At 40.0% G+C, this 27,018-nt stretch overlaps 1 protein-coding gene and 1 pseudogene across 2 annotated transcripts in view; both read right to left on the bottom strand.

Moving 5' to 3' along the window:
* The window catches only part of EXO1 (exonuclease 1), a 42,404-nt gene extending 36,427 nt beyond the window's left edge, over window positions 1-5,977 (bottom strand). For both annotated transcript variants that reach the window (XM_010384705.2, XM_030936133.1), the window contains exons 1-5: window positions 5,804-5,977; window positions 5,130-5,423; window positions 3,266-3,443; window positions 1,123-1,242; window positions 41-164 (exon numbers count right to left, since the gene is read on the bottom strand). In XM_010384705.2, coding sequence (XP_010383007.1) covers window positions 41-164; window positions 1,123-1,242; window positions 3,266-3,426 — 405 coding nt within the window. In that variant the 5' untranslated portion in view covers window positions 3,427-3,443; window positions 5,130-5,423; window positions 5,804-5,977. The remainder of the gene's footprint in view (window positions 1-40; window positions 165-1,122; window positions 1,243-3,265; window positions 3,444-5,129; window positions 5,424-5,803) is intronic.
* Window positions 5,978-23,052: 17,075 nt separating this feature from the next.
* Window positions 23,053-23,911, bottom strand: LOC104679225 (annotated as a pseudogene).
* Window positions 23,912-27,018: the final 3,107 nt, after the last annotated feature.

Genomic DNA, 27,018 nt, shown 5'->3' with positions numbered 1-27,018 from the left:
TGAACTTGCCCATCTTTGTCTTCATTTTCTAGTGGCTTACTTTAATTACTTTGTGGGCCATGGCATGTGTGATATTGATAGACCGGGTGAAACACTCTCGGGCTTCCAAGACTTTCCCCTCACGAAGAAGCTGCTTTCCCTTAAGAAGATTGGCTTGTCGTCTTCTGCAAGGGAAGAACATTTTTAAAATATAAAACATTTAAGAGGCTGACTCAAGAAACTGTAACAAAACTATAATTCAAGAAGCTTTCCTAGAATTGAAAAAAGTTTTTGACTCATTAGAAAGTACACACCAGGTCCTTGAGAACATTAACCCAGATGCTTTGGGCTTCTAAGGCAAAAAGAACAAGTGATTTAGAATGATTATATGCACACACACACACACACACAAGGTTACCATTACACTTTTCCATAGCAATTCTTTATGTCAAAGAAAATATAGTAACTAAGATACTTTTAAACAAAAGTGATAATAATGTAGCAGATACATAACATTTAAGGGAATCTGTTCATATACTAGGCTATAAAATAAGCCTCAACAAATTAAAATTTTATTTATTAATTTTTTTTAGGCCAGGCACAGTGGCTCATGCCTGTAATTCTAGCACTTTGGGAGGCCAAGGCGGGTAGATCACTTGAGGCCAGGAGTTTGAGACCAGCATGGCCAACATAGCAAAACCCCATCTCTACTAAAAACACAAAAATTAGCCAGGCGTGGTGGCACGCGCGTGTAGTCCCAGCTACTCAGGAGACTGAGGCACAAGAATTTCTTGAATCTGGGAGGTGGAGGTCCCAGCGAGCCAAGATTGCACCACTGCACTCGAGACTGGGCGACAGAGTGAGACTGTCAAAAAAGAAAAAGAAAAAGAAAATTTTTAGTGACTGGGTCTCACTATGTTGCCCAGGCTGGAGTACAGTGGCTATTCACAGAGATGATCACGGAGCACTAAAGTGTTGAACTCCTGGGCTCAAGTGATCCTCTTGCCCCAGCCTCCTGAGTACCTAGGACAATAGGCGCAAGCCACTAAGCCTGGCTTAAAATTTTAAAAATTGGTATCATATAGACTATAGTGTCTGACCTTAGTGCAATTAAGTTAGAGATTAAGTAGAGAATTAACTTACTCTCTTCTAGATCTCTCTACTTCCTTTTTAGAAGGTAAAGTACATCCATCAAATACGAGAATAGGCTTGATCCCATGAGATAGTAACATATTTACAAATTTCATACAAAATCCTACGTACCTATGGAAAAAAAGAAAAATACATTTCAGTGCTTCGCCTTTCTTAAGGTAATACTTCTGCTCTATTTTAAGCCAGATGAGAAAATGATGAAAAGAGAAGGTTTTTTATTTTGTTATTTTAAGCAAATGTTTTCATAGGAATTGGAACTCTAACTTACTAGACTTGGATTCAAATCCTGCCTTGGATACTTATGAGCCAAGTGATGTCTGGTGAACTACTTGATCCTCCAAGCCTTGGTTTCCTTACCTGTGAATTAAAAAGCTTTGATATCCCTTCTAATTCTCACATCTTTGGTTTCAAATCTGGCCTTTTCCCTTCATTTTTGTATGTTAAAAAATGTCAAATCTATTGAAAAGTTGAAAGAATAGTACAGTAAACACTGGATTCTTCCAACAATACCATATCACGGCTAAGTGATTTAATAGCGACATAATACTATCTAATACTGTTTATATTATAATTGGTACAGTTGTCTCAATAATGTTTCTTATATTCAGTGGTGTCCTGGTAAATGTTTAACAACCAGTTCTCGGGGAAGAGGTGCCTGATTTCCTTGAGATAAATATTCCTCAATGGCAGATGAGCTACCTAGGTGAACTCAATGAATGCTGAGCTGAGAAGACCTGGTGTATAAAGAGCCCACATGAGTTGGCTCCAGGACACCACTGCTACTATTTTTTCCAAATCCAGGATCCAATCGAGGGTCAGGTATTACATTAGGTATTGTGACAAAAACAACTGCATTTACAACTTCTATCATTTTATAAAGAAAAGGACATTTTAGCTTAAAAACAGGAAGGGGAAAACATAATCTTTAAAGATAATCTTTTTGCATAACACAAACTTAGCAGCTAAAATAAAGAAAATAAAAGATGACCTTTTAAATCATATATAGTCATCTTGATGAAAGACTCACTACATTGTTATCCTTATTTTTTTTATTAGTTGTAGATCAGTGACAGTGAACTTGCATTGGCATGGAACAATGATTAGGACCTGCTGATCATAAAGCAAAATTTAGAAGAAAGCAAATAAGAAATAATAATGAAATTTACAACACATTTGTTTTTTTGCTAACCAGGATTAGCAGTATGTTTTCTGTACCCAAGAATGTGGGAGTCAGAAATCATCACGGACTTCAAAGCATTTGTTAAAACATTTATCTTAGGTTAAGCATTGGGCCAGGCACGGTGGCTCATGTCTGTAATCTCAGCACTTTGGGAGGCCAAAGCAGGTGGATCACTTGAGGTCAGGAGTTCGAGACCTGCCTGGCCAACATGGTGAAACCCTGTCTCTACTAAAAATATAAAAATTAGCCCAGCGTGGTGGTGCGCACCTGTCATCCCAGCTACTTGGGAGGCTGAGACAGGAGAATTGCTTGAATCTGGGAGGCGGAGGTTGCAGTGAGCCGAGATTGTGCCACTGCACTCCAGCCTGGGCAACAGAAATTGCGTCTCAAAAAAATAAACAAATAAATAAAATAGGCCGGGCGCGGTGGCTCAAGCCTGTAATCCCAGCACTTTGGGAGGCCGAGATGGGCGGATCACGAGGTCAGGAGATCGAGATCATCCTGGCTAACACGGTGAAACCCCGTCTCTACTAAAAAACACAAAAATCTAGGCGGGCGAGGTGGTGGGCGCCTGTAGTCCCAGCTACTCGGGAAGCTGAGGCAGGAGAATGGCGTAAACCCGGGAGGCGGAGCTTGCAGTGAGCTGAGATCCGGCCACTGCACTCCAGCCCGCCCGGGCGACAGAGTGAGACTCCGTCTCAAAAAAAAAATAAATAAATAAATAAAATAAAGGAGATATGAATAGTCTTTGTCCATCAGTGACTTGATACTCCAGCTTATTATAAAGAAAGAAAACTAGGCCTATTATCACAGAAGGAATATTCTAAAACATTCAACTTTCACTTCGTGGTAAGTTCTGGCATTGAGTGAAAACAATCCGTTTCTGAGGGGAAAAAAAGGCACTGTAGGTCTCATTCTTAATTGTCAAAGAATTAATATAAGGTCTAGACTTACCTATCAGTAGGTTCACCTTTGGCTAGTTTTTCAGCACAAGCAATAGCTCCTTTGTGAAGCCAGCAATATGTATCCACAGCTACTACCTGCCCTTTATACTTTCTCACATGGATGGGTTCAGAAGCTTCTTTGATAAATTGTAGCAATCCGTGTATCCCCATGGTGCCAAATTAACCACCTGATATGAAAAGACACAGGGAGTACAGTAATATTTAAAGAAAAATACAGGCCGGGCGCGGTGGCTCAAGCCTGTAATCCCAGCACTTTGGGAGGCCGAGACGGGCGGATCACGAGGTCGGGAGATCGAGACCATCCTGGCGAACACGGTGAAACCCCGTCTCTACTAAAAAATACAAAAAACTAGCCGGGCGAGGTGGCGGGCGCCTGTAGTCCCAGCTACTCGGGAGGCTGAGGCAGGAGAATGGCGTGAACCCGGGAGGCGGAGCTTGCAGTGAGCTGAGATCCGGCCACTGCACTCCAACCCCGGCGACAGAGTGAGACTCCGTCTCAAAAAAAAAAAAAGAAAGAAAAAAACATTTATCAAAACATTTTAGACAAATAAAGAGAAAGCTTGGAGTCCAAGGCAGAAATTGTTCAGATATTCAAGCATCACTGCTCTTTAGTATTTTAGCTGGGCTCCTCCCTGTCAAACAATTTCCATAGGGTAGAATTTACATTAATCACTAATACTACCTCTAATGCCACCTGACATTTGCTTAATGTTTGTTTATTCTTTCCAAAGTGCTTTGGCACTTTCACTCCTAACACATGCTTCAAGGAGCCAGGCGCAAACAAAACCATGCGTGCGATGGCATCACATTGCCTCTACAAAGGTCATTAATTATAAGAGTCAACATGCAAATTCAAATAGGAGCAGAAACTCAAAACAGTTTGTAGTAAGGTAAGCATTTCAATCAAAAAACAAAGGAAAAACTCAAAAAGGATTACAGAAATGATCCTGTACTTGTTTAGGACCGAAATTCACTGCTATTAGAACGCATTATTCTAAGCACGAACATTCTGGTAATAAACAGTGGTGGTGTCTAGGGGCAACTCCATCAGTATCTCTGAAAGCTGCCCCAAAGAATTGTGAAACTGCGTCTGCTATGCAAACACAGCTTCAAGACAAATGCTTTTACTTTCCACCCCCTTCCATTCCAGGCCCCTAAGCCCTTTCTATACAGAGATTCTGGAACTGTCACAGCCCTTTCTGAAGAAACGACCTCCCTCCCACAACTCTACAATAAAAAGTAAGTAATGGGCACTGAGCAGTTGCTTAGCATTTCATAATACAAATCTCTCCTACCAAACGTTAAGTTTGGAAGGAAGGGAAGAAAGAAAAGTACAGGATCAGGAGTCAGCTTTACCCTGTTGACACCTTATCAGAGCTCTAAAGGCTCTAGTCCAGTTCTCAAATTTCAGAGGTTCTTAGACTCTCAACTCCACTCTGTGACTGGGATTCACTAGTTCTGCCGTGAATGAATTTTTTTTTTTTCTTTTCTTTGAGACGGAGTCTCGCTCTGTCGCCCAGGCTGGAGTGCAGTGGCGTGATCTCGGCTCACTGCAAGCTCCTCATCCGGGGTTTATGCCATTCTCCTGCCTCAGCCTCCCGATAAGCCAGGACTACAGGAGCCCGCCACCACGCCCGGCTAATTTTTATATTTTTAGCAGAGACGGGGTTTCACCGTGTTAGTCAGGATGCTCTCGATCTCCTGACCTCGTGATCCGCCCGCCTCGGCCTCCCAAAGTGCTGGGATTACAGGCGTGAGCCACCGCGCCCAGCCTGTGAATAAATTTTAAACAAAGCAGTTAATCTGGATGCAGGTGGTCCTCAAGCCACAGTTTCAGAAAAACAGTCTCTTACCTCTCAGATAGTATCTAAAAAGAGTTTTCTCTCACTCCGAGGAAAACGGATATCATAGTTCATGAAATTTACATAACCTTCTTCTGGGCCAGGCAAATATCCTCGAATAAGTATTTCTTCTTTAGCGTAGTAAGTATGGCTGAGCGCAACAGTAAGAATGACGGAGTACATATCTCAAAGAGATCGCATGTGGCACTCGCGGTAATAACAGCCCCATCTTCACTTTATCCCTGTCTCGCGGAGGTGTGCAGGCGTGGCCCCCAAGCCCATTCCAGACGACACGTTTCCTTAGGTCTGCACAACATTATGGGAAATGTACTTGTCAACATTTAAAGGTGCTGAGACTGCATGTAAAACCTGGACTGCCAGCTTCTGCGGAAAAATGAGAGAAGTCTGGCCACCCTGGCGCCTGCTCCAGCCCGGAATCGTCTGCTCTCTATCTCCCTCCGTTCACTGAATTGCAGACCTCTACGTGGCCAGACGTCCCCTCGGAACAAAACAACACATACTCCACTCAGGCTAAGGGCTCTGCTGTCGGGATGGGAAGATCACACCAGACTCTCTCCTTCCCCTCCTGGAAGACCCCGAATCCCGAGAGGAGGGTCGGAGGTGACGCGCAGGTCGACCCCCAAGGGAATCCACCCATTAGCCTCCGCACAGCCCGCTCCTCTCACCTTCCAAGAAGGGACTCTCCTCCTCCCCTTGAACGGAGCCGACTGGGGTTGGAGAAACCCGCCCCGACGCCCGTAATTCACTGTGGCCAGAGCACCCACGGCCAGCGACGCAGAACACGGGCAACCTGGCTACACAGCGCGCGAAAAGCTGACCTTTCAATTTGCGCGGGTTCCTTGCGGCCCCGCCCAGCGGATGTGACGTCAACGCGTACCCCGCAACCCGGCTCCGCCTCCTGCGGCTTCCAACACATAGGGTCGCGTCCTGAGCCCTCCGTCTCGCTGGGCAGACAGCGGCCCACTGCCCTACGACTTCAGCCTCTGCTGCCGGCCCGAACCCCAGCGGCTTCTTGAGGGACCGCGTGACACTGGCGCTGCTGGCCGATGGTGAGCAACGCCCCGGAAGTTGGGCGTGTTTACACGCGTCGGGGCTGCTGGGCGTTGTAGTTCTCTCCTGGGTACAGCCCCAGTTCGGGAGGCTGACGTTGAAAGAGCGCCGTCGCGCGTTTGTGTTGAGGTTTTTCAAACCTGGAAAAGTTGCTCAGTCCCCCTTGGCGTCATGAGTCCCATCCTAATTCCTTCATTCTCTTTAAAACGCCCGGTCGCCTCTGTACAAATCGAAATTGAATTCAGTTCACGCTGGGCTCTTTTCCCCATTGCAGTAGTAGTGGTGATTAAAATCTGCCCCTACCATTTTACCTAGAACACAGCTTCGTTTTTTTTTGACATAAGTCGGGGGAAAATTAACTATATAACAAGACCTTGAAAATGGGCCTTAGAGACAAAGACTTTAAAGGCATTTTGGACTTTCATGGTCACTTGTGGCTAGGTTTCCAGTCCTCATAATACCCCAGACCTCGTCGCTGCCCTCTTAGGAATATTGTGATTTTAAAAATTGGAAGAAACCTGAGGCCAGACCACAAAGTAATGTTCTGGGCTCAGAGATCAATAGGAGTGATAATTCAGACTCAATTCAAGGAATTGAAGGGGAAGAAGTGAGCACATTGTTAAAAATACTCCCCATTTGATTACCTTCTTTACATCTTTCTCCCTTCTTTTAAAGTCTTTTCATGATCAGTGTAACATCTGTCATGCCAATTTTTAAGGCATCTATGATGCCTTAAATTTGTTATTAAAATTGTTGAAAAGGTGCCACGTTTGGGGAATGTGTTTGGAAGAGTCGTGTTGCCTCCTCCCTGGTTCTGGTCTTTAGAGCTGGGACTAGGAGAGATGAGAAAAGTTATCTTCCCTCCCTCTTCCAAAGGCTGTGGTAGACCTCACTCTAAACGAGCTTGGAGTGGACTCTTGGGGAAAGTGGAGGACAGTTTCAAACTGCAGTAGATTAAAGAGGAACTTCGATGTGGGCAGCGTGTGTTTGTAGAAAAGCCTTCTTATAATCATTGGACTATCCAGCTGTAGTAACTGCTTCGGTATCTGGAATCCAGCCATGAATATGTCACACATAGGGGTCTTAGGAAGGAACCCCAAAATCAAAAAGGTGTCCATTCCAGTGTCACTGAATCTGTCATAAAACTAACATGAGAGTTTGCTGCACTGTGAACGGCTCTTGTATTTACTATGAATTTGACTCCCAAGGTTTCACACTGGATTCTTGGCTGCGGTGTTCAAAGATTAAAATTGAAAAAGAAACACTAGTTACAATACATTTCACTAACAGAGTATTTTTACTCTTTGGGAGGACAAAACCATTTGCATCACTGTGTGCAGTAATTTACTACTGCCTTAAGTGTGCCTGTCAGTTCCAGGTGGCATGGGGGACATAAAGAGATGACTTGTGTCTTCAAGGAACTTACGATCTAGTTCTGTAGACAAAACACATGTTTATCAGACAGTGAAGTCACAAATCATGATGACATATTATTAAATGCTGAAATAAATGGCGTATCCCATACGTTTCCAGCTTAAGACTCAGTTCCAATGTTACCAGTTTCCAAATGTCTTCCCTAAGTTGGATATTTGTTTGAAAGGCACACGCATTCTGTGATGACTCTTTTGCCCTGATGCTTCTCATACTCTCACTGTGTTTGAATTGCCTTTGCCCTTCAATAGCCTGAAAACCTTTTGAGGTAAGGTTGCCAGATTTAGCAAATAATAATGCAGGACACCCAGAAATTTGAATTTCAGATGAACAACAGATAAATATTTAGTATATCTAATGCAATATTTGAGACATATACTAAAAGAAGTCCTCGTTTATCTGAAACTTAAATTTATCTGGGCATTCTGTAATTTTATCTGGCATCCTTACTTCGAGGGCAGGGATTATGTCTATGAATTTTCACATCCCAGTAGCATTAGTGTTGATTTTAAACATTTCAGATGTATGGAGTAATACATGAATGTCCTAGGTATGGCGCTATTATTATGGGTTTTCTGGGCTGCTCTTACTTTTTTTTTTTTTTTAATGTCAATTAGTATTTCTTTTATTGTGAGTTATTCTGTTAATTATGGGCCTCATATATTTTTTTCTTTTTATTATTATTATTATACTTTAAGTTCTAGGGTACCTGTGCACAACGTACAGGTTTGTTACATATGCATACATGTGCCATGTTGGTGTGCTGCATCCATTAGCTCATCATTTACATTAGGTATATCTCCTAATGCTATCCCTCCCCCACCCCCGCCCCACAATAGGCCCCGGTGTGTGATGTTCTCCTTCCTGTGTCCAAGTGATCTCATTGTTCAATTCCCACCTATGAGTGAGAACATGCGGTGTTTGGTTTTCTGTTCTTGCAATAGTTTGCTGAGAATGATGGTTTCCAGCTGCATCCACGTCCCTACAAAGGACACAAGCTCATCCTTTTTTTATGGCTGCATAGTATTCCATGCTGTATATGTGCCACGTTTTCTTAATCCAGTCTGTCACTGATGGACATTTGGGTTGATTCCAAGTCTTTGCTATTGTGAATAGTGCTGCAATAAACATACGTGTGCATGTGTCAGTATAGCAGCATGATTTATAATCCTTTGGATATATACCCAATAATGGGATGGCTGCGTCAAATGGTATTTCTAGTTCTAGATCCTTGAGGAATCGCCACACTGTCTTCCACAATGGTCGAACTAGTTTACAGTCCCACCAACAGTGTAAAAGTGTTCCTATTTCTCCACATCGTCTCCAGCACCTGTTGTTTCCTGACTTTTTAATGATTGCCATTCTAACTGGTGTGAGATGGTATCTCATTGTGGTTTTGATTTGCATTTCTCTGATGGTGAATGATGAAGAGCATTTTTTCATGTGTCTGTTGGCTGTATGAATGTCTTCTTTTGAGAAGTGTCTGTTCATATCCTTTGCCCACTTTTTGATGGGGTTGTTTGTTTTTTTCTTGTAAATTTGTTTGAGTTGTTTGTAAGTTCTGGATATTAGCCCTTTGTCAAATGAGTAGATTGCAAAAATTTTCTCCCATTCTGTAGGTTGCCTATTCACTCTGATGATAGTTTCTTTTGCTGTGCAGAAGCTCTTTAGTTTAATTAGATCCCATTTGTCAATTTTGCTGCTCTTTTCTTTATTTTTTTAATTTTTTTTTTAGACAGAGTTTTGCTCTTGTTGCCCAGGCTGGAGTACAATGGTGTGATCTCAGCTCACTGCAACCTCCGCCTCCTGGGTTCAAGTGATTCTCCTGCCTCAGTCTCCTGAGTAGCTGGGATTACCGGCATGCACCACTACGCCCAGCTAATTTTGTATTTTAAGTAGAGACGGGGTTTCTCCATGTTGGTCAGGCTGGTCTCAAACTCCTGACCTCAGGTGATCTGCCCGCCTCGTCCTCCCAGAGTGCTGGGATTACAAGTGTGAGCCACCGTGCCCCGCCAGCTCTTATCTTTAAATACTGTATCTTGTTGAAATATCAGGTTGCCTGATTTTTAATTTGGAAAATGTTGTCACCATTGTTATAGGTCAGTGTTTTCTAAAGTATGGAACATAGACAATGAGTTGGGGCCTAGTGACAGTTGCAGGTGCCCTCTGGATGGCCTCCTGCCTTTGCCTGATTTCAGGCAGGGTTGCTAGAACCACAGCTGAGGAGCACCTTCCCCACCACAGACACACACACACACACACACACACACACACGCATACACCAGTTATTTCTAAGAACAGACATAGGAGTGGGGGTTCTTTTTAGTCAGCAGCATGAGGAGGCTTTTTCTAAAGCTCAGCTTCCCTCCAAATCAGAGACGTGGGCACAGGGGACAACCGCAAGTGCTGGGCAAGTCAGCATCCTCTTGTCACCTCATGTGTGACTAGGTTTTTCTTTTGTTCCTCTGTTGAAATGAATATGGATAGGTGTTCAAAACGGTATGTATGCAGTGCAAAGGTTAAGATGATGAAGGAATTGTGCACAGTGCTGGTGACTATTACATAAACATGGAACAGAATATCGTTTTTTTTCCTGACTGATCATCAACAGCTCTGTTTTTCTGTTTAAGTAACTTATTTTTAGGCACTCATTTTTGTAGCTCAGTTTGATTGATTTTGATTTGCATTCAATTATGTTTATTTTTTTAATTATTTCAATCGAATGACTCTTGTGTGCATTGTATTTTTACAGTTATTTCTATTATGGCAGGTGACACAAAGTTAACATGAAATTTGCTTTTTAAGTAAATTTAAGTTGAAAACCTTTAAGTAAACAATGGAACAGGTGTTTTGCAACAGTGGTAAATATGAGTAAGCGAACCTTCCGAAACAGTCATTTCTCCCATCTTTAAAATAGTCCTTCAGCTTTCACCTCATTTCTCTGCTCCCATTACAGTAAAACTTTTTGAAAAAAATGCCTGTACTTGCTATCTCAAATTCCTCCATTTACTATTATAAATAGTAATATTATATTACTATTACATTAGATTATATACGTAAAACATACATACGGAAAGCATAACTCCTAAGCAAATTATCACAAAATGGACATGTATTACCTCCACTCAGTCCCTCCCAGAAGACACTTTGTAGCTCATTTCTAATCACATATCTCTGTGCTAACTACTAATCTGCCTTATTACTGCAAGTGTTGCCTTGTTTGTGAAATTTATGTAAAAGAAATGATGCAGTTTTTATCCTTTAGCATTTGGCCTCTTTTACTCAACATCATGTTTGTGAGATTCATCTGTATTATCGAGAGCACCGATAGTTTGTTTTTTGTTTGCGTTTCAATGTGGAATTCCATTATATAAGTACATTATAATTTATTCATTCTACTATTGATAGATATCTGAGTAGTTCCAAGATTCTGTCTGTTACTACTGCTTCTATGAACATTCTTGTAACTTCATGTGCATGTGACTTCCACTCCCACTCTTCTTGCTCTTGCCCACTCTAGCCATCCAGCCTCTGTGCCGTTCTTGAATATGCCAGGTACACTCCCACCGCTAGGGCTTTGCATACACTGTTCCTTCTTCCTAGGATGCTCTTGCAACAGATAGCCCCATAGCTTGGTCTTTTACTTCTCTCAGTCATACAGATAGGTTTCTTCTCCGTGAGATATTCTCCAATTATGCTATTTAGAATTGCAATTCCTGTCTCTACGTTAGGATACCTAATTTTCCTTTCCTTGATTTATTTTTCTCCATGATACGTACCATAATTGGACAAATTACATATTCTAGTTATCTGTTTATCGAACATCTCTCACCTCACTATAATGAAAGCTCTATGAGGGCAGGAATTTTTGCCTATCTTCTGTAACATTGTCTGGCACATAGTAAACTCCAGTAAACTCTGGTTGAATCAACAAATGAATACTGAAATTTGCTAACAGCCTGGATCTTAGACACTGATGTTTTTAGAACTTAGACGTTTGGGCAATATAGTTATTTTCAAAGCTGTTTTACAGTGAAATTAAACAACTCCAAAGTTATCAGGATGAGTATTATTGGAATAATCTAGGACAGAGAATGCAGAAAGAATAAATGCTGTCCTCATTCCCTACTGCAGAGGGAAAATGATTTTAAATAGCCTCTGTTTTTGTCCTTCACCAAAAAAAAAAAAAAAAAAAAAAAAAAAAAACTACAAAAAGTGTTTATGCAGAATGACACTTCTAAAAATATTATCTCTGGCTCCAAAAATACGCATTTGAGGGAAACTGGCGTAGGTCTTTGGCAAAGCTCTCTTGGAGGTGATTGATATATTAGCATTGACATTACATATCTGTCTAAATAATAAGTGTTACCGTTAGAGTCTTGAATTATAATATTTAGGGAACAGTTAGTATTTTTCAGGTTAGTTGTATATGTTTACATCCTTAATTTATTTACCACTCATAACAATACTGTGAGGATGGCACGTTTGTTATCCCCATTTTACAAGTGAGACAAGCGAGGTACAAAGGATCTGAACCTTATGTAGTTTGGCTGTAGAATCTGTGCTTTTAACTTACTTTTGGGTGGCTAGCATACGTATTTATCTGTGGAGAGAGAGATATTATGTTAACATTCTCAAAGTTACCAGTTGACTAAATCCCCTTTGGGTGATTTGGGAAAAAGAGAGAAAAGGAACAACTTTTTTTAGAATCTACTGTGTTTTGCATGCGCTACCTCGTATAATCCTCATCATAGCTCTGGAAGATAACTATTGCTACCCTCATTTACAGAAGAAAAAAATGGAAGCAGAGAGAAGCAGGTAATAGTGTCGTAGACCTAAAGCTTTTATGTGATGTGATTCAAATGTGATTCAAGCTGGTGTCTGTCTGACTCCAAATGGCTGTATTCCTCACTGTGACACATAGTGGGAAGAATGTACCCAGTGAATAGCAAAGATCCAGAGAAGGGAGGAATACATAGTTCCCGCTGGTAGCAGGCTGTCATGGAGTTGTGGAATCAAAAAGACAATAGTCACAATCCTAACTGAGAATGTTTGGATCCAACAATACATTTTTCTGACCTTGGTCTTCAAAGCTACTCCCAGGTGAGCTCAAGGTGAATGAGCGGGAGGGGGCCTCTGCAATCACAGCCAGGCTAATTCTTCATTCTTGTATGAGATCTTCAATAAATCATACATCCTGGGCCCAGTGGTTCAGACTGAGGAAGCTTCTCTTCTTACTGTTGGTGCCACACTTGCCTCTCACGATTTTCAGTGTTACCACGACTTTCTCGTGGCCCAAGTGAATTCGTTTATCTCTATGCTTCAACTTTTTGCTTTTGTTTTTAAAAAAATTAAAAATACAAAACGTGCAGAGAATGCTATCCACTTTCTTGGTGAACTTGGGACTTAGTCATAGGTGTGAAATGGATATTGCTCTTTTGACTTTAATGACAAAGTGTGACTTGCAATGGGATATCAGAATAACAGTTCCACAGTGGTAAGCTGCTGAAGGACACCCACTCACTAGGTAGCAAAAAGGGACATTTCTATTGAAAACTCAGTGAAATATAATCTGGAACAATGAAACAGACATCAATACATCAACACAGTGAGAAAAACAACCAGCAACAGAATGCTTAGTGAGGAGAAATACAAGATGGAGAGGCTCAGCTAAACAAAGGCATCACATTGATTATAAAGCTAAGAGTGGTCCTTGTGTGGTAAGTGCCAGATTCTGCATGAAGCAGCTGGTCTCAGAATCAAAGAGTAATGAATTTCTGTCCACTTATTGGTGTTTCAGCCTCCGGGGGACTTACTCAGCCAGCAGTTCTATTTTCAGAAGCAGAGGAAAAACACATGCTTTAATTCCATAATTTAAAATCTAATAAGTATTTTTAACAAACATCTGTGGCCAGTTTTTCCATTGTTCTTTTGTATCTCTATATATACATCTATCAGTATATCTCCATAGCTAGCTTACATTATCCCTTATATACCAGCTCAGTTAAGAGCTTAATCTCTAGCCTACCTTGCTTGAATTCAAATCTGGGCTGTGTAATGTATTAGCTGTTAATTTGCTGACTTTAGAAAAAGTTCCCCATCTCTTCATTTGATTGGGGTGACCTCGGAGCATAATGCAACCTCTGAAACAACTTAAACCAAGACCGCACTAATCTAAGTGAGCCATTGCACATTGACCCAATAATTTGATCAACAGAATAAAACGAAAATAAATAAGTTATTTTCCATTTTCCTTATTTGAAAACTGGGAGGAACAATAGACCTAATTGAACTGCTTCATAAGATCGTGAAGATTAAATGAGATAATCTATTTGAATTGTATAGAGTCTAGTGTCTGGGTTGTGACACTCAATAGTGAAGTGAGAAAAAAACTCCAAAACGTAGTCATGGACAGCGATGTATAGTTTGTCAAGAGCTTTCACATGCATTTCCATTTGGTCGTCAGAAGACGAGGCCTGGATCATTCGGTGGCTCACCTAATATCACAGAACAAGTGGTAGAGTCACAGAACAAGTGGTAGAGTCAGAATCTTTTATCTAAAGGAGATATTTTCATCCTTAGATTAATGTCCTCTTCACAATCTCATACTACTTTCCTTTAAAATGAAATTGCTGTTCTTTTTTGTAATTGATTTGGCCAACTTCATTTGTAATGGAAGAATCAAAATTAGAGCCCAGGTCTCGTCCTGCAGTATCTCGTCCTGAACCTCTGGTCTCCCTCAGGAATGACTCAGAGGGAACGGAACTGATTAAATTAAAATTTTGCTCATGCATGTTATCATTCATTTCTGAAAACTTGCTGGGATTTTAAAGAACTTTTAGTTACCTAAGGGAAGGAAATTAAATTTTACTGAGCAGAAGTCTTGGTGGCAAATGACAGAAACCCACCACAACTTGGTTTTTGTTTTTTTTTTTTTTTTTTGAGATGGAGTCTCGCTCTGTCGCCCAGGCTGGAGTGCAGTGGCGCGATCTCGGCTCACTGCAAGCTCCGCCTCCCGGGTTCATGCCATTCTCCCGCCCCAGCCTCCGAGTAGCTGGGACTACAGGTGCCCGCCACCACGCCCTGCTAATTTTTTTGTATTTTTAGTAGAGACGGGGTTTCACCGTGTTAGCCAGGATGGTCTCGATCTCCTGACCTCATGATCCGCCCGTCTCGACCTCTCAAAGTGCTGGGATTACAGGCTTGAGCCACTGCGCCTGGCCTCAACTTGGTTTTTGTATAAAGGGAATGCATTCCCTCTGTTATAGGTTATATAACAAACCCAGTACCTCAGAATGTGACCTTATTTGGAGACAGGGTCTTTGCAGAGGTAATCAAGTTAAAATAAGGTCGTTATTGGAGGGTTGGGGGTAGGGAGCTAATCCAATCTGACTGATGTTTCTATGAGAAGGAAAAATTTGGGCAAAGATACACATGGAGGAAGCTGTGAGATAACATAGGGAGAAGACAACCATTTACAAGCCAGGGAGAGAAGCCTTTCCTCACAGCCCTCAGGAGAAACAAACCCTGCACCTTGATCTGGGACTTCTAGCCTCCAGAACTATGAAGCAATACATTCTGATTGTTTAAGCCACTCAGTTTGTGGTTGTTAGCAGCCCTAACAAACAAATACACTCTCTTGTTTCTGAAAAGTTCAGGAATAACTCAAGAATTTAGGCTCAGATGGACTTGAGGGATCAAACGATATTATTAGAACTGGCGACTCTTCATCTCTTTTTCTTCTGTGCTGGTTTTGCCATATCTCATCAGTTTAAAAATGCATGTTTTCCTTTTCTTTTTCACATGTCTGAAATCAAAATGCAATGTACGATTTCTTCTTACATTTCTTTATTGTTAGTAGTGTAGAAAATAATGGTTTATCTTGTAATTAATGGCATCTTAGGAAACCTTAGAGTGTTCACAGGCAAGCTATTTATGTGGGCAAATTTGCAGCTCAAAGCTTAATATCTAAGTTACTCAGTTACTCCAGAGAACCTTTTCCCAGTTGTTTCAGCAGAAGGCCCTGAGCAAATGTTCACTGGCCATAATTGACCTGGCTTTGCACATACTCAACCCTGGAAAGCAGGGTTGGGGAAGGGGCGGGTAGACTTCAGCACACTGAAACCACATGGCCTAAGAATAGTAAAAAGGGGATTTCCCAAAAGAAAACAAAGTGCTTTTACCAGGAGAGGAAGGGCAGAATGCCCAGAAGACCTGTGTCACCACAAGTACCTGCTTGTGCCAAGGGCTGCCACAGGACTCTTGCTTGATTCTCATTACAACTCTGTGAAGCAGGAGGTATTGTCAGACCCACTTCATTCATCAGGAAACTGAGGCTCGAGGAGCCACAGACCTATAGGCAGAGCTGAATATTGCCAAATGGTTACAGAGTGCTTGCGATGTGCGAGACGCCCCTTGAGGTCTACAAATACAAGGATGAATATTGTCCTTGTGCCTGAGGAGCTCAGCTTAGAGGGGAGATAGACCCAAAGCACCAAACGGCTTACTATAAAATAAAAGGGTACCACAACAGAAATGGGAACGTAGTACGATGAAAACGATTAAGTCTGCTTCGGCAGGAAGGGAGACCCAGCATGGAAGCGGGCATTGGGAAAGGTTTTCTTCACACCCTAAAAACACCTTTCTTACACTTGTGGCAATTCCAACATCAGAGCACTGGGAAACAGTGATCTTGTTAAACCTTGCAAAGGGCCCGGTACATGGATAGTGTTTATTAGACAGTTACAGAGTGAGTGATTACAAGGATTAAGTAGGTCTTACTCAATGAAGCTAAATGTCACTGGACGTGATCTTGCTTTACAGGTCCTGGGCCTCCAGCTTTGTGGGCGGTCATGATATCTTAGGGTGCCATTTTGCTTCAGATTTGCAAACAGAGGGACTCATAGCTCTAAAGTTCCCGCTGTCTTTTCCTCTGAACTTTGAGCAACATTCTTCTGCTTTTTTGAGCGGTTTCATTATGAATCATCTCCCTATATTAATAAAAATTTGTTTTCTAGATATTGGTTTCATGTAACTTAAAAAAAATCTTACCAGGTTGTGATAGAGCTCACTTTTACTCTGCTTTATTTGTTTTCATAAACTAAAAAATATATGATTTTATAAAATATGTAGGTTTTCATACATCTTTGTGTCTCAGTCTATAAGAAAGTGATATGTATTTTTAATTTCTATTCTATTGATTTTTTTTTCTTTTTTAAAATGAAACTAGAAGTAAATCTCATTTATTCTACTAATTTTTTATGATCAAGTTTTATCACAAGACAGGGATGGGTAGCTGACTTATTCTCACACTGATGCCCTCTGGTCTTCCTTGCTGTGTTCCCTCCCCTAGTTTCTGGAATCTCCCTTTTCCATCTAAGATATACTCAGTATTATATATATATATATAATATAGTACCGAACTCCTGGCCTCAAGTGATCCTCCCATCTCGGCCTCCCAAAGTGCTGGGATTACAGACCTGAGCCGCCATGCCTGGCCTCCACTACTGTTTTATGAGTACCTTTATGATGTCCAGTATCCCTGTTGGTAGGACCTTTGTCCACTACTGCTGATAAACCCAATTACTCTTCCAAAATGAAAAATTGAGCTCATTGAGAGTTGTTTAGGAATTGTATTCCTTTTCTACACACACCACCTATAGCTGGTCTCTCTAGGCTGAGATATTTCTGCTCACTGGAGACCAGATCATCAGCTACAGAGGCTTGGGTCAAGAAATGTCTTAGTCACAGTGAACCCACTACATTCCACTGGGTATCTGTCTCCCTTAGGCATGAACTTAGATTTTTCATATCAAAATTCCTGTAAGGCAGTTGAAATTCTGTAAATTCTTTTTGGCAAAAGCATTTCTGGGCTTGCATAGCTCAGTTATAAGTCCCTTAATCTCATTGCCATTTTATCTTTATAAGCCGATCTTCAATAACTCTGCAACTATTATAATGACTTTTTCAAGCCTTCAGGTGTCTGTAACTCATATGGGTGAAATGCCACTATACAGCTTTCTAGAAATGATCAGAACTACCTAGAAATCTTGTTTGGGGTAGAAATTGTAGTTATATATAAAGCACCTTTATTCTTGAAAAGGGCACTGGCTCTATTCATCAGAAAATCCTCAGTTTAGGTGACCTTTTGAGAGTGAACGTGAGCAGAATGCAGACCATCTGTGGCTTAGGTTTTGCTGGTCCGTTGCAGCCCCATTGAAAGATCTGGCTGTTGCAGTGGGAGTCCTCATGGACCACGGGTCCTGCCCACTTTTCTTTTGTCCTGTGTATTTTGTAAAGGGCTGGCTCCTACTGATGCTAGGACTTACTTTGTCACCCTTAGGTAGTATCTGTGCTTAGACTAAATGTCACATCCTTCTTTCTCGAATTACTCACTTATTACAAGTTAAAATGCCTCCATGCCTCCTAAATCAATGTGTATCTTCTAATTATAATAGAAACACATATTTTTTGGTAGTGACTACAGGAAAATACAGAAATATATCGAGAAGAAAACAAAAGTCTCCTGTAATACTACTGTTATATCCAGAAATAACTACTATTAACATCTTCTGTATTTCCTGGCACTGTTGTTTTTAATGCCTGTGTGTGTATGCATATTTAAAAAATAAACTTGGCTTTATAATAGATATAAATAAAATGTTGTGTATTTTCTCATATGTCAGTATTTCATGAGTGTTTTCCTGTGCAGTACATTTTCTTTGAACATGTCCTATTATATATTCCTTCATTATGAATGAATCATAATGATTTAACTCTGCACCTATCATTGGGTGTTTGGCTTGTATTTATCTTTCATTGTTAATGGTGGGCATATTTATATCTTTATTTTCTTATCCAATAATCTACTTAGGATTAATTCCTTGAAGAGGAATTGCAGAGTTAAAAGCTTTCTTTTTATCTTTAATGTTCTTGATACATCCTGACAGATCGCCCTCCAGGAAGGGATTGTCAATTTAAGTACCAGCTCTCATGCCTGCTTCTTTGAAAATTCTCCCCAAAATGAATGATATTTTTACTAATTTTATTTCTCTATATGATGGGTGAAAATGTTATTCACTCTTCTTTTCCATTTTATTTCTTTGGATAATAAGAAATTGAACATTGACTTTCATGTGTTTTTTTCTTATTTACATATATTTTGTATGTTAATTCTTTCTATTCTGTTCTTTTTTTTCTATTAGACTCTTAAGGCTTTTCCTTCTTTTCATTTTTGTTAGACCTCAGCTACAGATGATTGAGTTAAATGATACTCCTCTTTTCATGGAAATTATTAGCATCATTCCCTTTTACCCTGATTCCTGATTCCCATTTTCCTTTCCCCCTGCCCCACAGACACACATATGCAAGCCTCCTACTGTGTTCAATGAATACTCTTTCAGTTATATGAGTTCTTATTAAATGTGTGTTATTGTAAACATGCATTTTCAATTTGTATAAATCAAATGGTACTGTGTATTACATTTAATTCTACTTCTTATTTTCATTTAGTGCTCAATAGCCACGTGTAGTTAGTGGCTACTATATTGGACTGTGTAGATTTAGAACATTTTCTTTATTGTAGAAAGCTCCATTGGAGAAAACTATTCTAGATATTAGATGCAGATCAATTACAGACCTTGAGATGTCTTCTCCTGTTCTGTCATGTGTCTGCTAAATTTGCCCATTATTCCTCTATTGTATAGCAATCTCCAAGTTTGAGGTAAATACATTTATTGTTTCCCTTATGATTTGTGCTTTGCAAATTTTGTTTAAGAAGTCTTTTCCAACCCTAGATCACCAATATATTCTGTTACGTTACCTTCCATTAATTTTTATAGTTTCTTCCCTTTTACATTTAGGTTTTCAATCTGTTGAAGTTCACCTTTGTTTTTTGGTGTTAGGTAGAAATCTAGTTTTATTTTTTCCATACATGAATAAGTTTCACCAACATTGTCCGTTTTAAAATCTATGTCTTTTCTCCATTGATTAGTGGTGCTATTTTTATTATATGTAAGTTCCCATGAGTGTATGGATCTGTTTCTGAACTCTCTCTTCTGTTTCATTGGTCTAGTTATTTGTTCTTCACAATTCATACTTTTTATTATTGACATTGTTCTATGTCTTAGTATCTGACAGGACACGTCCTGTTTTTATACTCTTCTTTTTAAAGGGTTGACCTATTTGTGGACATTTATTCTCCAGGTAAATTTTAGAATACATTGGCTGGGCGCGGTGGCTCAAGCCTGTAATCCCAGCACTTTGGGAGGCTGAGACGGGCGGATCATGAGGTCAGGAGATCGAGACCATCCTGGCTAACACAGTGAAACCCCGTCTCTACTAAAAACAAAAAACTAGCCGGGCGCGGTGGCGGGCGCCTGTAGTCCCAGCTACTCGGGAGGCTGAGGCAGGAGAATGGCGTAAACCCGGGAGGCGGAGCTTGCAGTGAGCTGAGATCCAGCCACTGCACTCCAGCCTGGGTGACAGAGCGAGACTCCGTCTCAAAAAAAAAAAAAAAAAAAAAAAAAAATTTTAGAATACATTTATTTTAGTGTATCTAAAAGAAAACTGGAAGTTTGAATGAGATTGAATTCTATTTAGGCGAATTAAGTCTAACTCGAAAAACTTTGACATCTTGGAAAATTAAATCAACCTGTTTTAAACCATATATTTATATACTCATCTGTGTCCTTTATTGGCATTTAGAAGCTTCCCCCACCCCAGAGATATTGTATATTCTGGTTCTGTTAGTCCCCATATATTTTATTGTTTTATTTCTGTAGATTGTATCTCCTTTTTTAGTTTTCTAGTTGATTATTGCTGCTACAGAGAAATGCTATGGCTTTTGTAAGTTGGTCTTATAAGTGGAAGCCGTGCGAAAGCTTATCCATTCTTATAGTTTGTTGATGTGTAAAAACTCTTAATATATTAAAAGTATTTTGCTATCTGTAGGTCACATTTATTAGAAGTGTTTTCCAGTTTGTTATTTGACTTAGAATTTTATTTATGATGTATTTTTACACTTCTAAGTTTTAAATTTATCAGGTAGCAAATTCTGTTAATGCTATTTTGTCATTGTATCTATGAATTTGTGCTATTTGGCAAAAGGAAGTATATTTTCCTTTTTTTTTCTTCAGTACTAGCAACCTGTTCTAGTGTTTCCCCAAAATATAGAGTTCTTCACGGAATGCCCAAGTAGACAAAGTGTGTGTTGCACTTTTGATCCACTAGAGGCCAACACTTGCTTGAAAGAAACTGGCATGCCTTCCTAAATCTCCTATTTTTTTGCTCTCTGAATGGGAAGAAAGTGGCTGAAATAAAGCCTTACAGAAAATAACTAATTTCTATTTAAATTAGATGTCTAGAAATGATATAGAAAGAAGAATCTGCACAAAAATAAAAGGCTATTTTCAAAGACAAGCAAGTTATATAAAGAGAATTCAAAGCTGTTTTTAGTTGGAAAAAAAAAATGAAAGCAGAAAATCTAAATAAAACAGTTTAAAATGTTTTAAAAATTTAACTTAGAAGAAAGAGAAAACTAAAATAGAAATAAAAAAGGTCCAGCTTCTACTCAAAATACACATTTAGTGTCATTAAATAAGAAGTAGGTGACAAGAAGGTGGGCGCAGTGGCTCATGCCTGTAATCCCAACACTTTGGGAGGCCGAGGCAGGTGGATCACGAGATTAAGAGATCGAGACCATCTGGCCAACGTGGTGAAACCCTGTCTCTACTAAAAATACAAACACTTAGCCAGGTGTGGTGGTGTGTGCCTGTAGTCCCAGCTACTTGGGAGGCTGAGGCAGGAGAATCACTTGAACCTGGGAGGCGGAGGCTGCAGTGAGCTGAGATTGCATCACTGCACTCCAGCCTGGGTGACAGAGTGAGATTCCATCAAAAAAAAAAAAAAAAAAAAAAAAAAAAAAAGGAGGTGACAAGAAACAGCAAACAATAATGGCTTTTTCTCCCTTTTCCTCTATGCTCTGAAAAACCAGGAGATGGGGCTAACCTGCCTCCCATTCTGTAGGGTTCCTGTACAAATAACTGGGTGGAAAACAATTCTCAAACTGAAAAAAATCCATTGTTTTAATTCCAATGAGGTGATCTGTAGGAAATAACCCTGTATAAGAACCAAGCTGGCTTACAAGCAGACATTGAAAAGTGATTCCTCTCTGTGGCTTATTCTTTTTTTTTTTTTTTTGAGACAAAAATCATGTTTATCACTCAAAAGCAGATACATCTGCAGAGGGAGGGATGAAGAGAAGCAGGGAAAGAAGGAAGGAGGGAAAGAGGAAGGGTGGACCAGTACCAAGAATGGAATTCTCTTATCTGTGAAAACATAAAGAACTGTGAAAAACAGTTCTTTCCATATAGACAGAGGTGCTTATAATTTAGACCCGGAAAAAAATGATCAAGCTCAAATGATAGCCCACACGCAAAACACTCTAAAAAGCAAGGTACTATTATTATGATTACAAAGGTGCATCTGCCAGCAGGGATCTTGGCTTCTGGGTGCCCTTTCATAAGTAGGGCAGCTACATCATATCAAATATGAAAGCTGATGCTATAAAAAGAAGTTATTTTTACATCAATCGAAATAAATGCATAAAAGATTTACGTTTGTATTGAAGACAAGGTACAATTTTTAAAAATCAAACGGATACGCATCTTAGACATGCCAAGTTATATTATAAAGAACTTCCAAATGAATATGTTTTCTGCTGGCTTTTGATTTAATACCTATAAAAACTGAGTACATACAGGAGGAAGGGCACATTTTCAAGGATGGACTAAAAAATACCATATGTTATTTCACAAAGTTTAGTTATTTAACTTTTAATGAATTAAATTTATGTTCATTTATAAGAAGTATGTGCACAAGATAGAACATGCACATACAACGAAGGGGTTTCATTGGAAAGCACTCTGTTCTCCTAAACCCATTTCCATTCCCTGATCTACCAGTGTCACCATCCACAGTTAACTGTCATTGCCAGTTTCTTGCCATCAGTATGTCTGATTTTTTTTTTTTTTTTACAGAAATGCTAATATGCCATACGAATTGTTCCACGTCTTGCCTAAGGATGCCATAACCGTCACCAGTAAGCACTTAACATAACATGATTTGCTCTTCAACTCAGGTCAATTAGGTCAGAAGGAGGTATGCTTTATTCTAAGTTACAAAGTATTCCACCAGATGAAGGTATCATAGTTGATTTGTCTAGTCTCCTACTGAAAGACGTTTAGATTATTTTCAGTCCTTGGCTATAAAAAATAATCCAGTGATTTTCTGTATACTTCTATTTTCTTTGTGGAAATATGATTTAGGAATGGAAACCTAGAAGAGAAATTGATGGGTCAAAGGCATGAGCGTTTTTTTTGTTTGTTTGTTTTGTTTTTTTGTAGTCAGCTATTTAATTAGGTTCTTAAGGCATTTAGAACGCCAATTTGTGAGGATAAATTCCATTCGTCAGAGCAAACACAGGTCGCAGGTGGCCCTGGAGCTAAGGAATAGCTTGGATTTTTCATAAAATGTGTGAGTCCGCAGCTTTCTGATCGATCTTGCACTGCCCTATAATCTTCTATTTCTTTTTCTGTGTTGAAGATCTCACCTTCCTGGTCTGGGCTTCCGCAGCTTCTTCTTGAAGTAAGCATCAGTAAGATGTTCGGGGACTTTTACATTGCTGATACCAATTTTGGTTGAGGTGGCAATGAGAAATTTCTGGTGTTTTCTTCATAGAGGAACTCGATTGAGGGCCAGAGGTCCAGTCACAAGTAACAAGCCACTAGCCAGCTGCTTCAGGAAAACCACCCCCTTGCCCCTGCAGCCTCCAGTGAGGAGGATCAGAATGGTCCTGGGGGCAATGCTGGCTCGTAGTTTTCTCACATGCTGACTGAAGGGTTTGTTGCTGTGGCTCAGCAGCTTTCCAGGCACATCTTTAGTGGGATAATATCTAGGCATTTTGTGAAGCTTAACCACCCGGGTACCACCGTTCTTGTCACCACCAACTGGTTTTGTAACAGTTGCAAGAACCTTCTCCTTCTTTTTCTTTTCAACCTTGGATTTAGCAGCTGAGTACTTCCTCTTCTACATGGTCTTTCTGGAATACACGGCAGGTGCGGAATACCTGCCAATTCCTCTGACAAGGACAGGATTGCGCTGCAATGGGGCTTCCCCCTCTTAGGCTTTTTAGCCTTGAGGTGACCCTTTTTCGCCTCGCCACCAGCATCAGCCTTCTTGGCTTCCGGTTTCTTCTCTTTGGTATCTGGCTTCTCAACTTTTTCACCTGCCATCTTGCAAGATGGGAAAGAGAGTTTTTTTGTTTTTGTTTTTGTTTTCGTGAAACGGAGTTTTACTCTTGTTGCCCAGGCTGGAGTGCAATAGCACGATATTGGCTCACTGCAACCTCTGCCTCCAAACGATTCTCCTGCCTCAGCCTCCTGAGTAACTGGGATTACAGGTGCCCGCCCCCATGCCCAGCTAATTTTTGTATTTTCTGTAGAGATAGGGTTTCACCATCTTGGCCAGGCTGGTCTTGAACTCCTGACCTCAGGTGATCTGCCTGCCTTGGCCTCCCAAAGTGCTGGGATTACAGGCATGAGGCACCGCGCCTGGTCTGGTATGAGCATTTTAATTGTGTACAGATACTGTCAAAATGGCCCTTCCCTGGGATAGTACCAGTCTGTATTCCCAAGGGGAATGCCTTTCCCACCACGTTCTCCCCAAGATTGCTTTTAATCAAATATTTTGTTCTTTTCCAATCTGATGGGAGAAAAAAAAAAAAGAATCTTGTGGTTTTAATTTACATTTCTCCTATTGTGGGTAAAAGTTTGACATCTTTCTATTTTAAAACTATTTGTATTTTTGGTGAGTGGATTATCGTGCTTTTGCCCATTTTCCTATTTACCTATTTTGATTGTAAAACTTACAAAAAGTATTTGTAGATCCTTATGTAACATAGAAATTAGCCCATTGTCTGTTTTATGTGGTACAAAAATTATTTTCCTGAGTTTATTAGCAAGAATTTAAAAGTTTTAAGTAGCCAATTTTTATTTTACTTTTAAATCTTTGATGCAGCTAAAATTCATTTTAATGTAAGAAATGAAGTTGATACCTAGAATTATTTTCTTTCTCCAGATGGTTCCTCAATAATATCCAATTTAGGTTTTGACAGTTCATCTTTCCCATTGATTCAAAGGAGCCATTTCTCACAACCTGCCTTCCTATATGCATGTACATCTGTCTAGACTCTTTTGTTAATTAGTTTTTTTTTTTTTTTTTTTTTGGCGATAGAGTCTCACTGTTGCCCAGGCCGGTGTGCAGTTGCACCAAGATTGCGCTTCTTGCAGCTTCAGCCTCCTGGGCTCAAGTGATCCTCCTGCCTCAGCACTTCCCAATAGCTGGGATTACAGACACGTGACACCATGCCCAGCTAATTGTTTTTGTATTTTTAGTTGGCCAGGCTGGTCTTGAACTCCTGGCCTCAGGTGATCTGTCTGCATAGGCCTCCCAAAGTGCTGGGATTACAGGTGTGAGCCACTGTGTCTGGCCTGTTGATTGGTCTTTATATCTATTGATGCATTAGACGTTTTGGCTACTATTGCTTTGTAATATGTTTAACTTTCTGAAAGGACTAGTACCTTCTTTTTTAGAATTTTTTTTCTGAAAAACATAAATATTATTATTATTATTCTCCTATGAACTGTAACACAGCTTATATTTAAAGTTTTGTTGTTACTTTTATTGATCACTTAAAATGTATATATTAGTTTAGGGAGGATATTTGTCATTATATAATAATACTAAGACTCCTGAGTCAAACCAAATTGAGTTCTGTTTAAGTCTTGTTTATCTCTGTTCAAATTTATTTTATTTTATTTTATTTTATTTTATTTTATTTTGAGACGGAGTCTTGCTCTGTTGTCTGAAGTGCAGTGACGTGAGCTCGGCTCACTGTAACCTCTGCCTCCTGGGTTCAAGTGATTATCTTGCCTTAGCCTCTGAGTAGCTGGGACTACAGGCCTGTGCCACCACGCCTGGATAACTTTTGTATTTTCAGTAGAGATGGGGTTTCGCCACGTTTTCCAGGGTGGTTTTGAACTCCTGACTTCAGGTGATTCACTCGATTCAGCCTCCCAAAGTGCTGGGATTATAGGCATGAGCCACCATATCCGGCTTCTCACTTTACCTTTTTAATTAAAAAAAAAAAAAAAAATGCAGATTTTAAAATTTTATACAGGATTAAAATTATTTAATACAGATCTTGCATGTTTATTGTTAACCATATTCCTAAGAATATTTTAATCACTGTTATATACATCTTTTATTACATTATATCTATTATTTGATTCTTATTTGTGTATTGGAAAGCTACTACTTTATTTTACACTAACTTTGTACCTAGCCAGTTTACTGAATTTTTTTCTTATTTATAATGCTTTTGAGTTACTTCTCTTGGGATTTCCAGGTATTACAGTCACATCATGTGATAATAATAGCATTTAAAAGTTTTTCTGTCTTCATTTTTAAGAAGTAAGAATATACTAAGAGCAAAGTTGGCCGGGCGCGGTGGCTCAAGCCTGTAATCCCAGCACTTTGGGAGGCCGAGATGGGCGGATCACGAGGTCAGGAGATTGAGACCACCCTGGCTAACACAGTTAAACCCCGTCTCTACTAAAAAATACAAAAAACTAGCCGGGCGAGGTGGCGGGTGCCTATAGTCCCAGCTACTCGGGAGGCTGAGGCAGGAGAATGGCGTGAACCTGAAAGGCAGAGCTTGCAGTGAGCTGAGATCCGGCCACTGCACTCCAGTTTGGGCGACAGAGCGAGACTCCGTCTCAAAAAAAAAAAAAAAAAAAGAGTAAAGTTGCAAAAGTTATCTTTGTTGTACCTAGAACCAATATTTACAGAATAAACATTTGGAATCAGAGTAAAGGTTGGGTGTATATTAAAATAGTCAAGGTTGAGGGTGAGGAAGAGAGAGGAGAGAGAGAGAGAGAGTTTATCAGAAAAAAAGAATAGTGAGCTCTTGGTGGTTATTAAGAAAATTAGCAGGGTGATGAAATAATCTGTACGACAGATCTCCATGACACAAGTTTACCTGTGTAACAAACTTGTACTTGTACCCCTGAACTTAAAAGTTAAAAGAAACCCAAGAGATTAATATCTAGACTACCTTAAAAAGGATAATTAGAAAACCTAGTTAAGAGTCAAATACATACAATGAACGTGAACATTATGGATATTAACATCTGTTAAATCTTTTCGATGATGGCGCCTACATTGAACTTCCTGGCTAAAATCTTAAAATTGTGACTGACATGATCAATCAAGTTATGTGGGCATGTCCTTTAAGCCCACAGCTGCAGCAGCTCAGGAAGACAGAGGGCCCCTGCCCCTC

This window comes from Rhinopithecus roxellana, chromosome 8 (assembly GCF_007565055.1).
Source record: "Rhinopithecus roxellana isolate Shanxi Qingling chromosome 8, ASM756505v1, whole genome shotgun sequence".
NCBI lineage: Eukaryota > Metazoa > Chordata > Mammalia > Primates > Cercopithecidae > Rhinopithecus > Rhinopithecus roxellana.
This window is presented reverse-complemented; position numbering and strand designations above follow the sequence as displayed.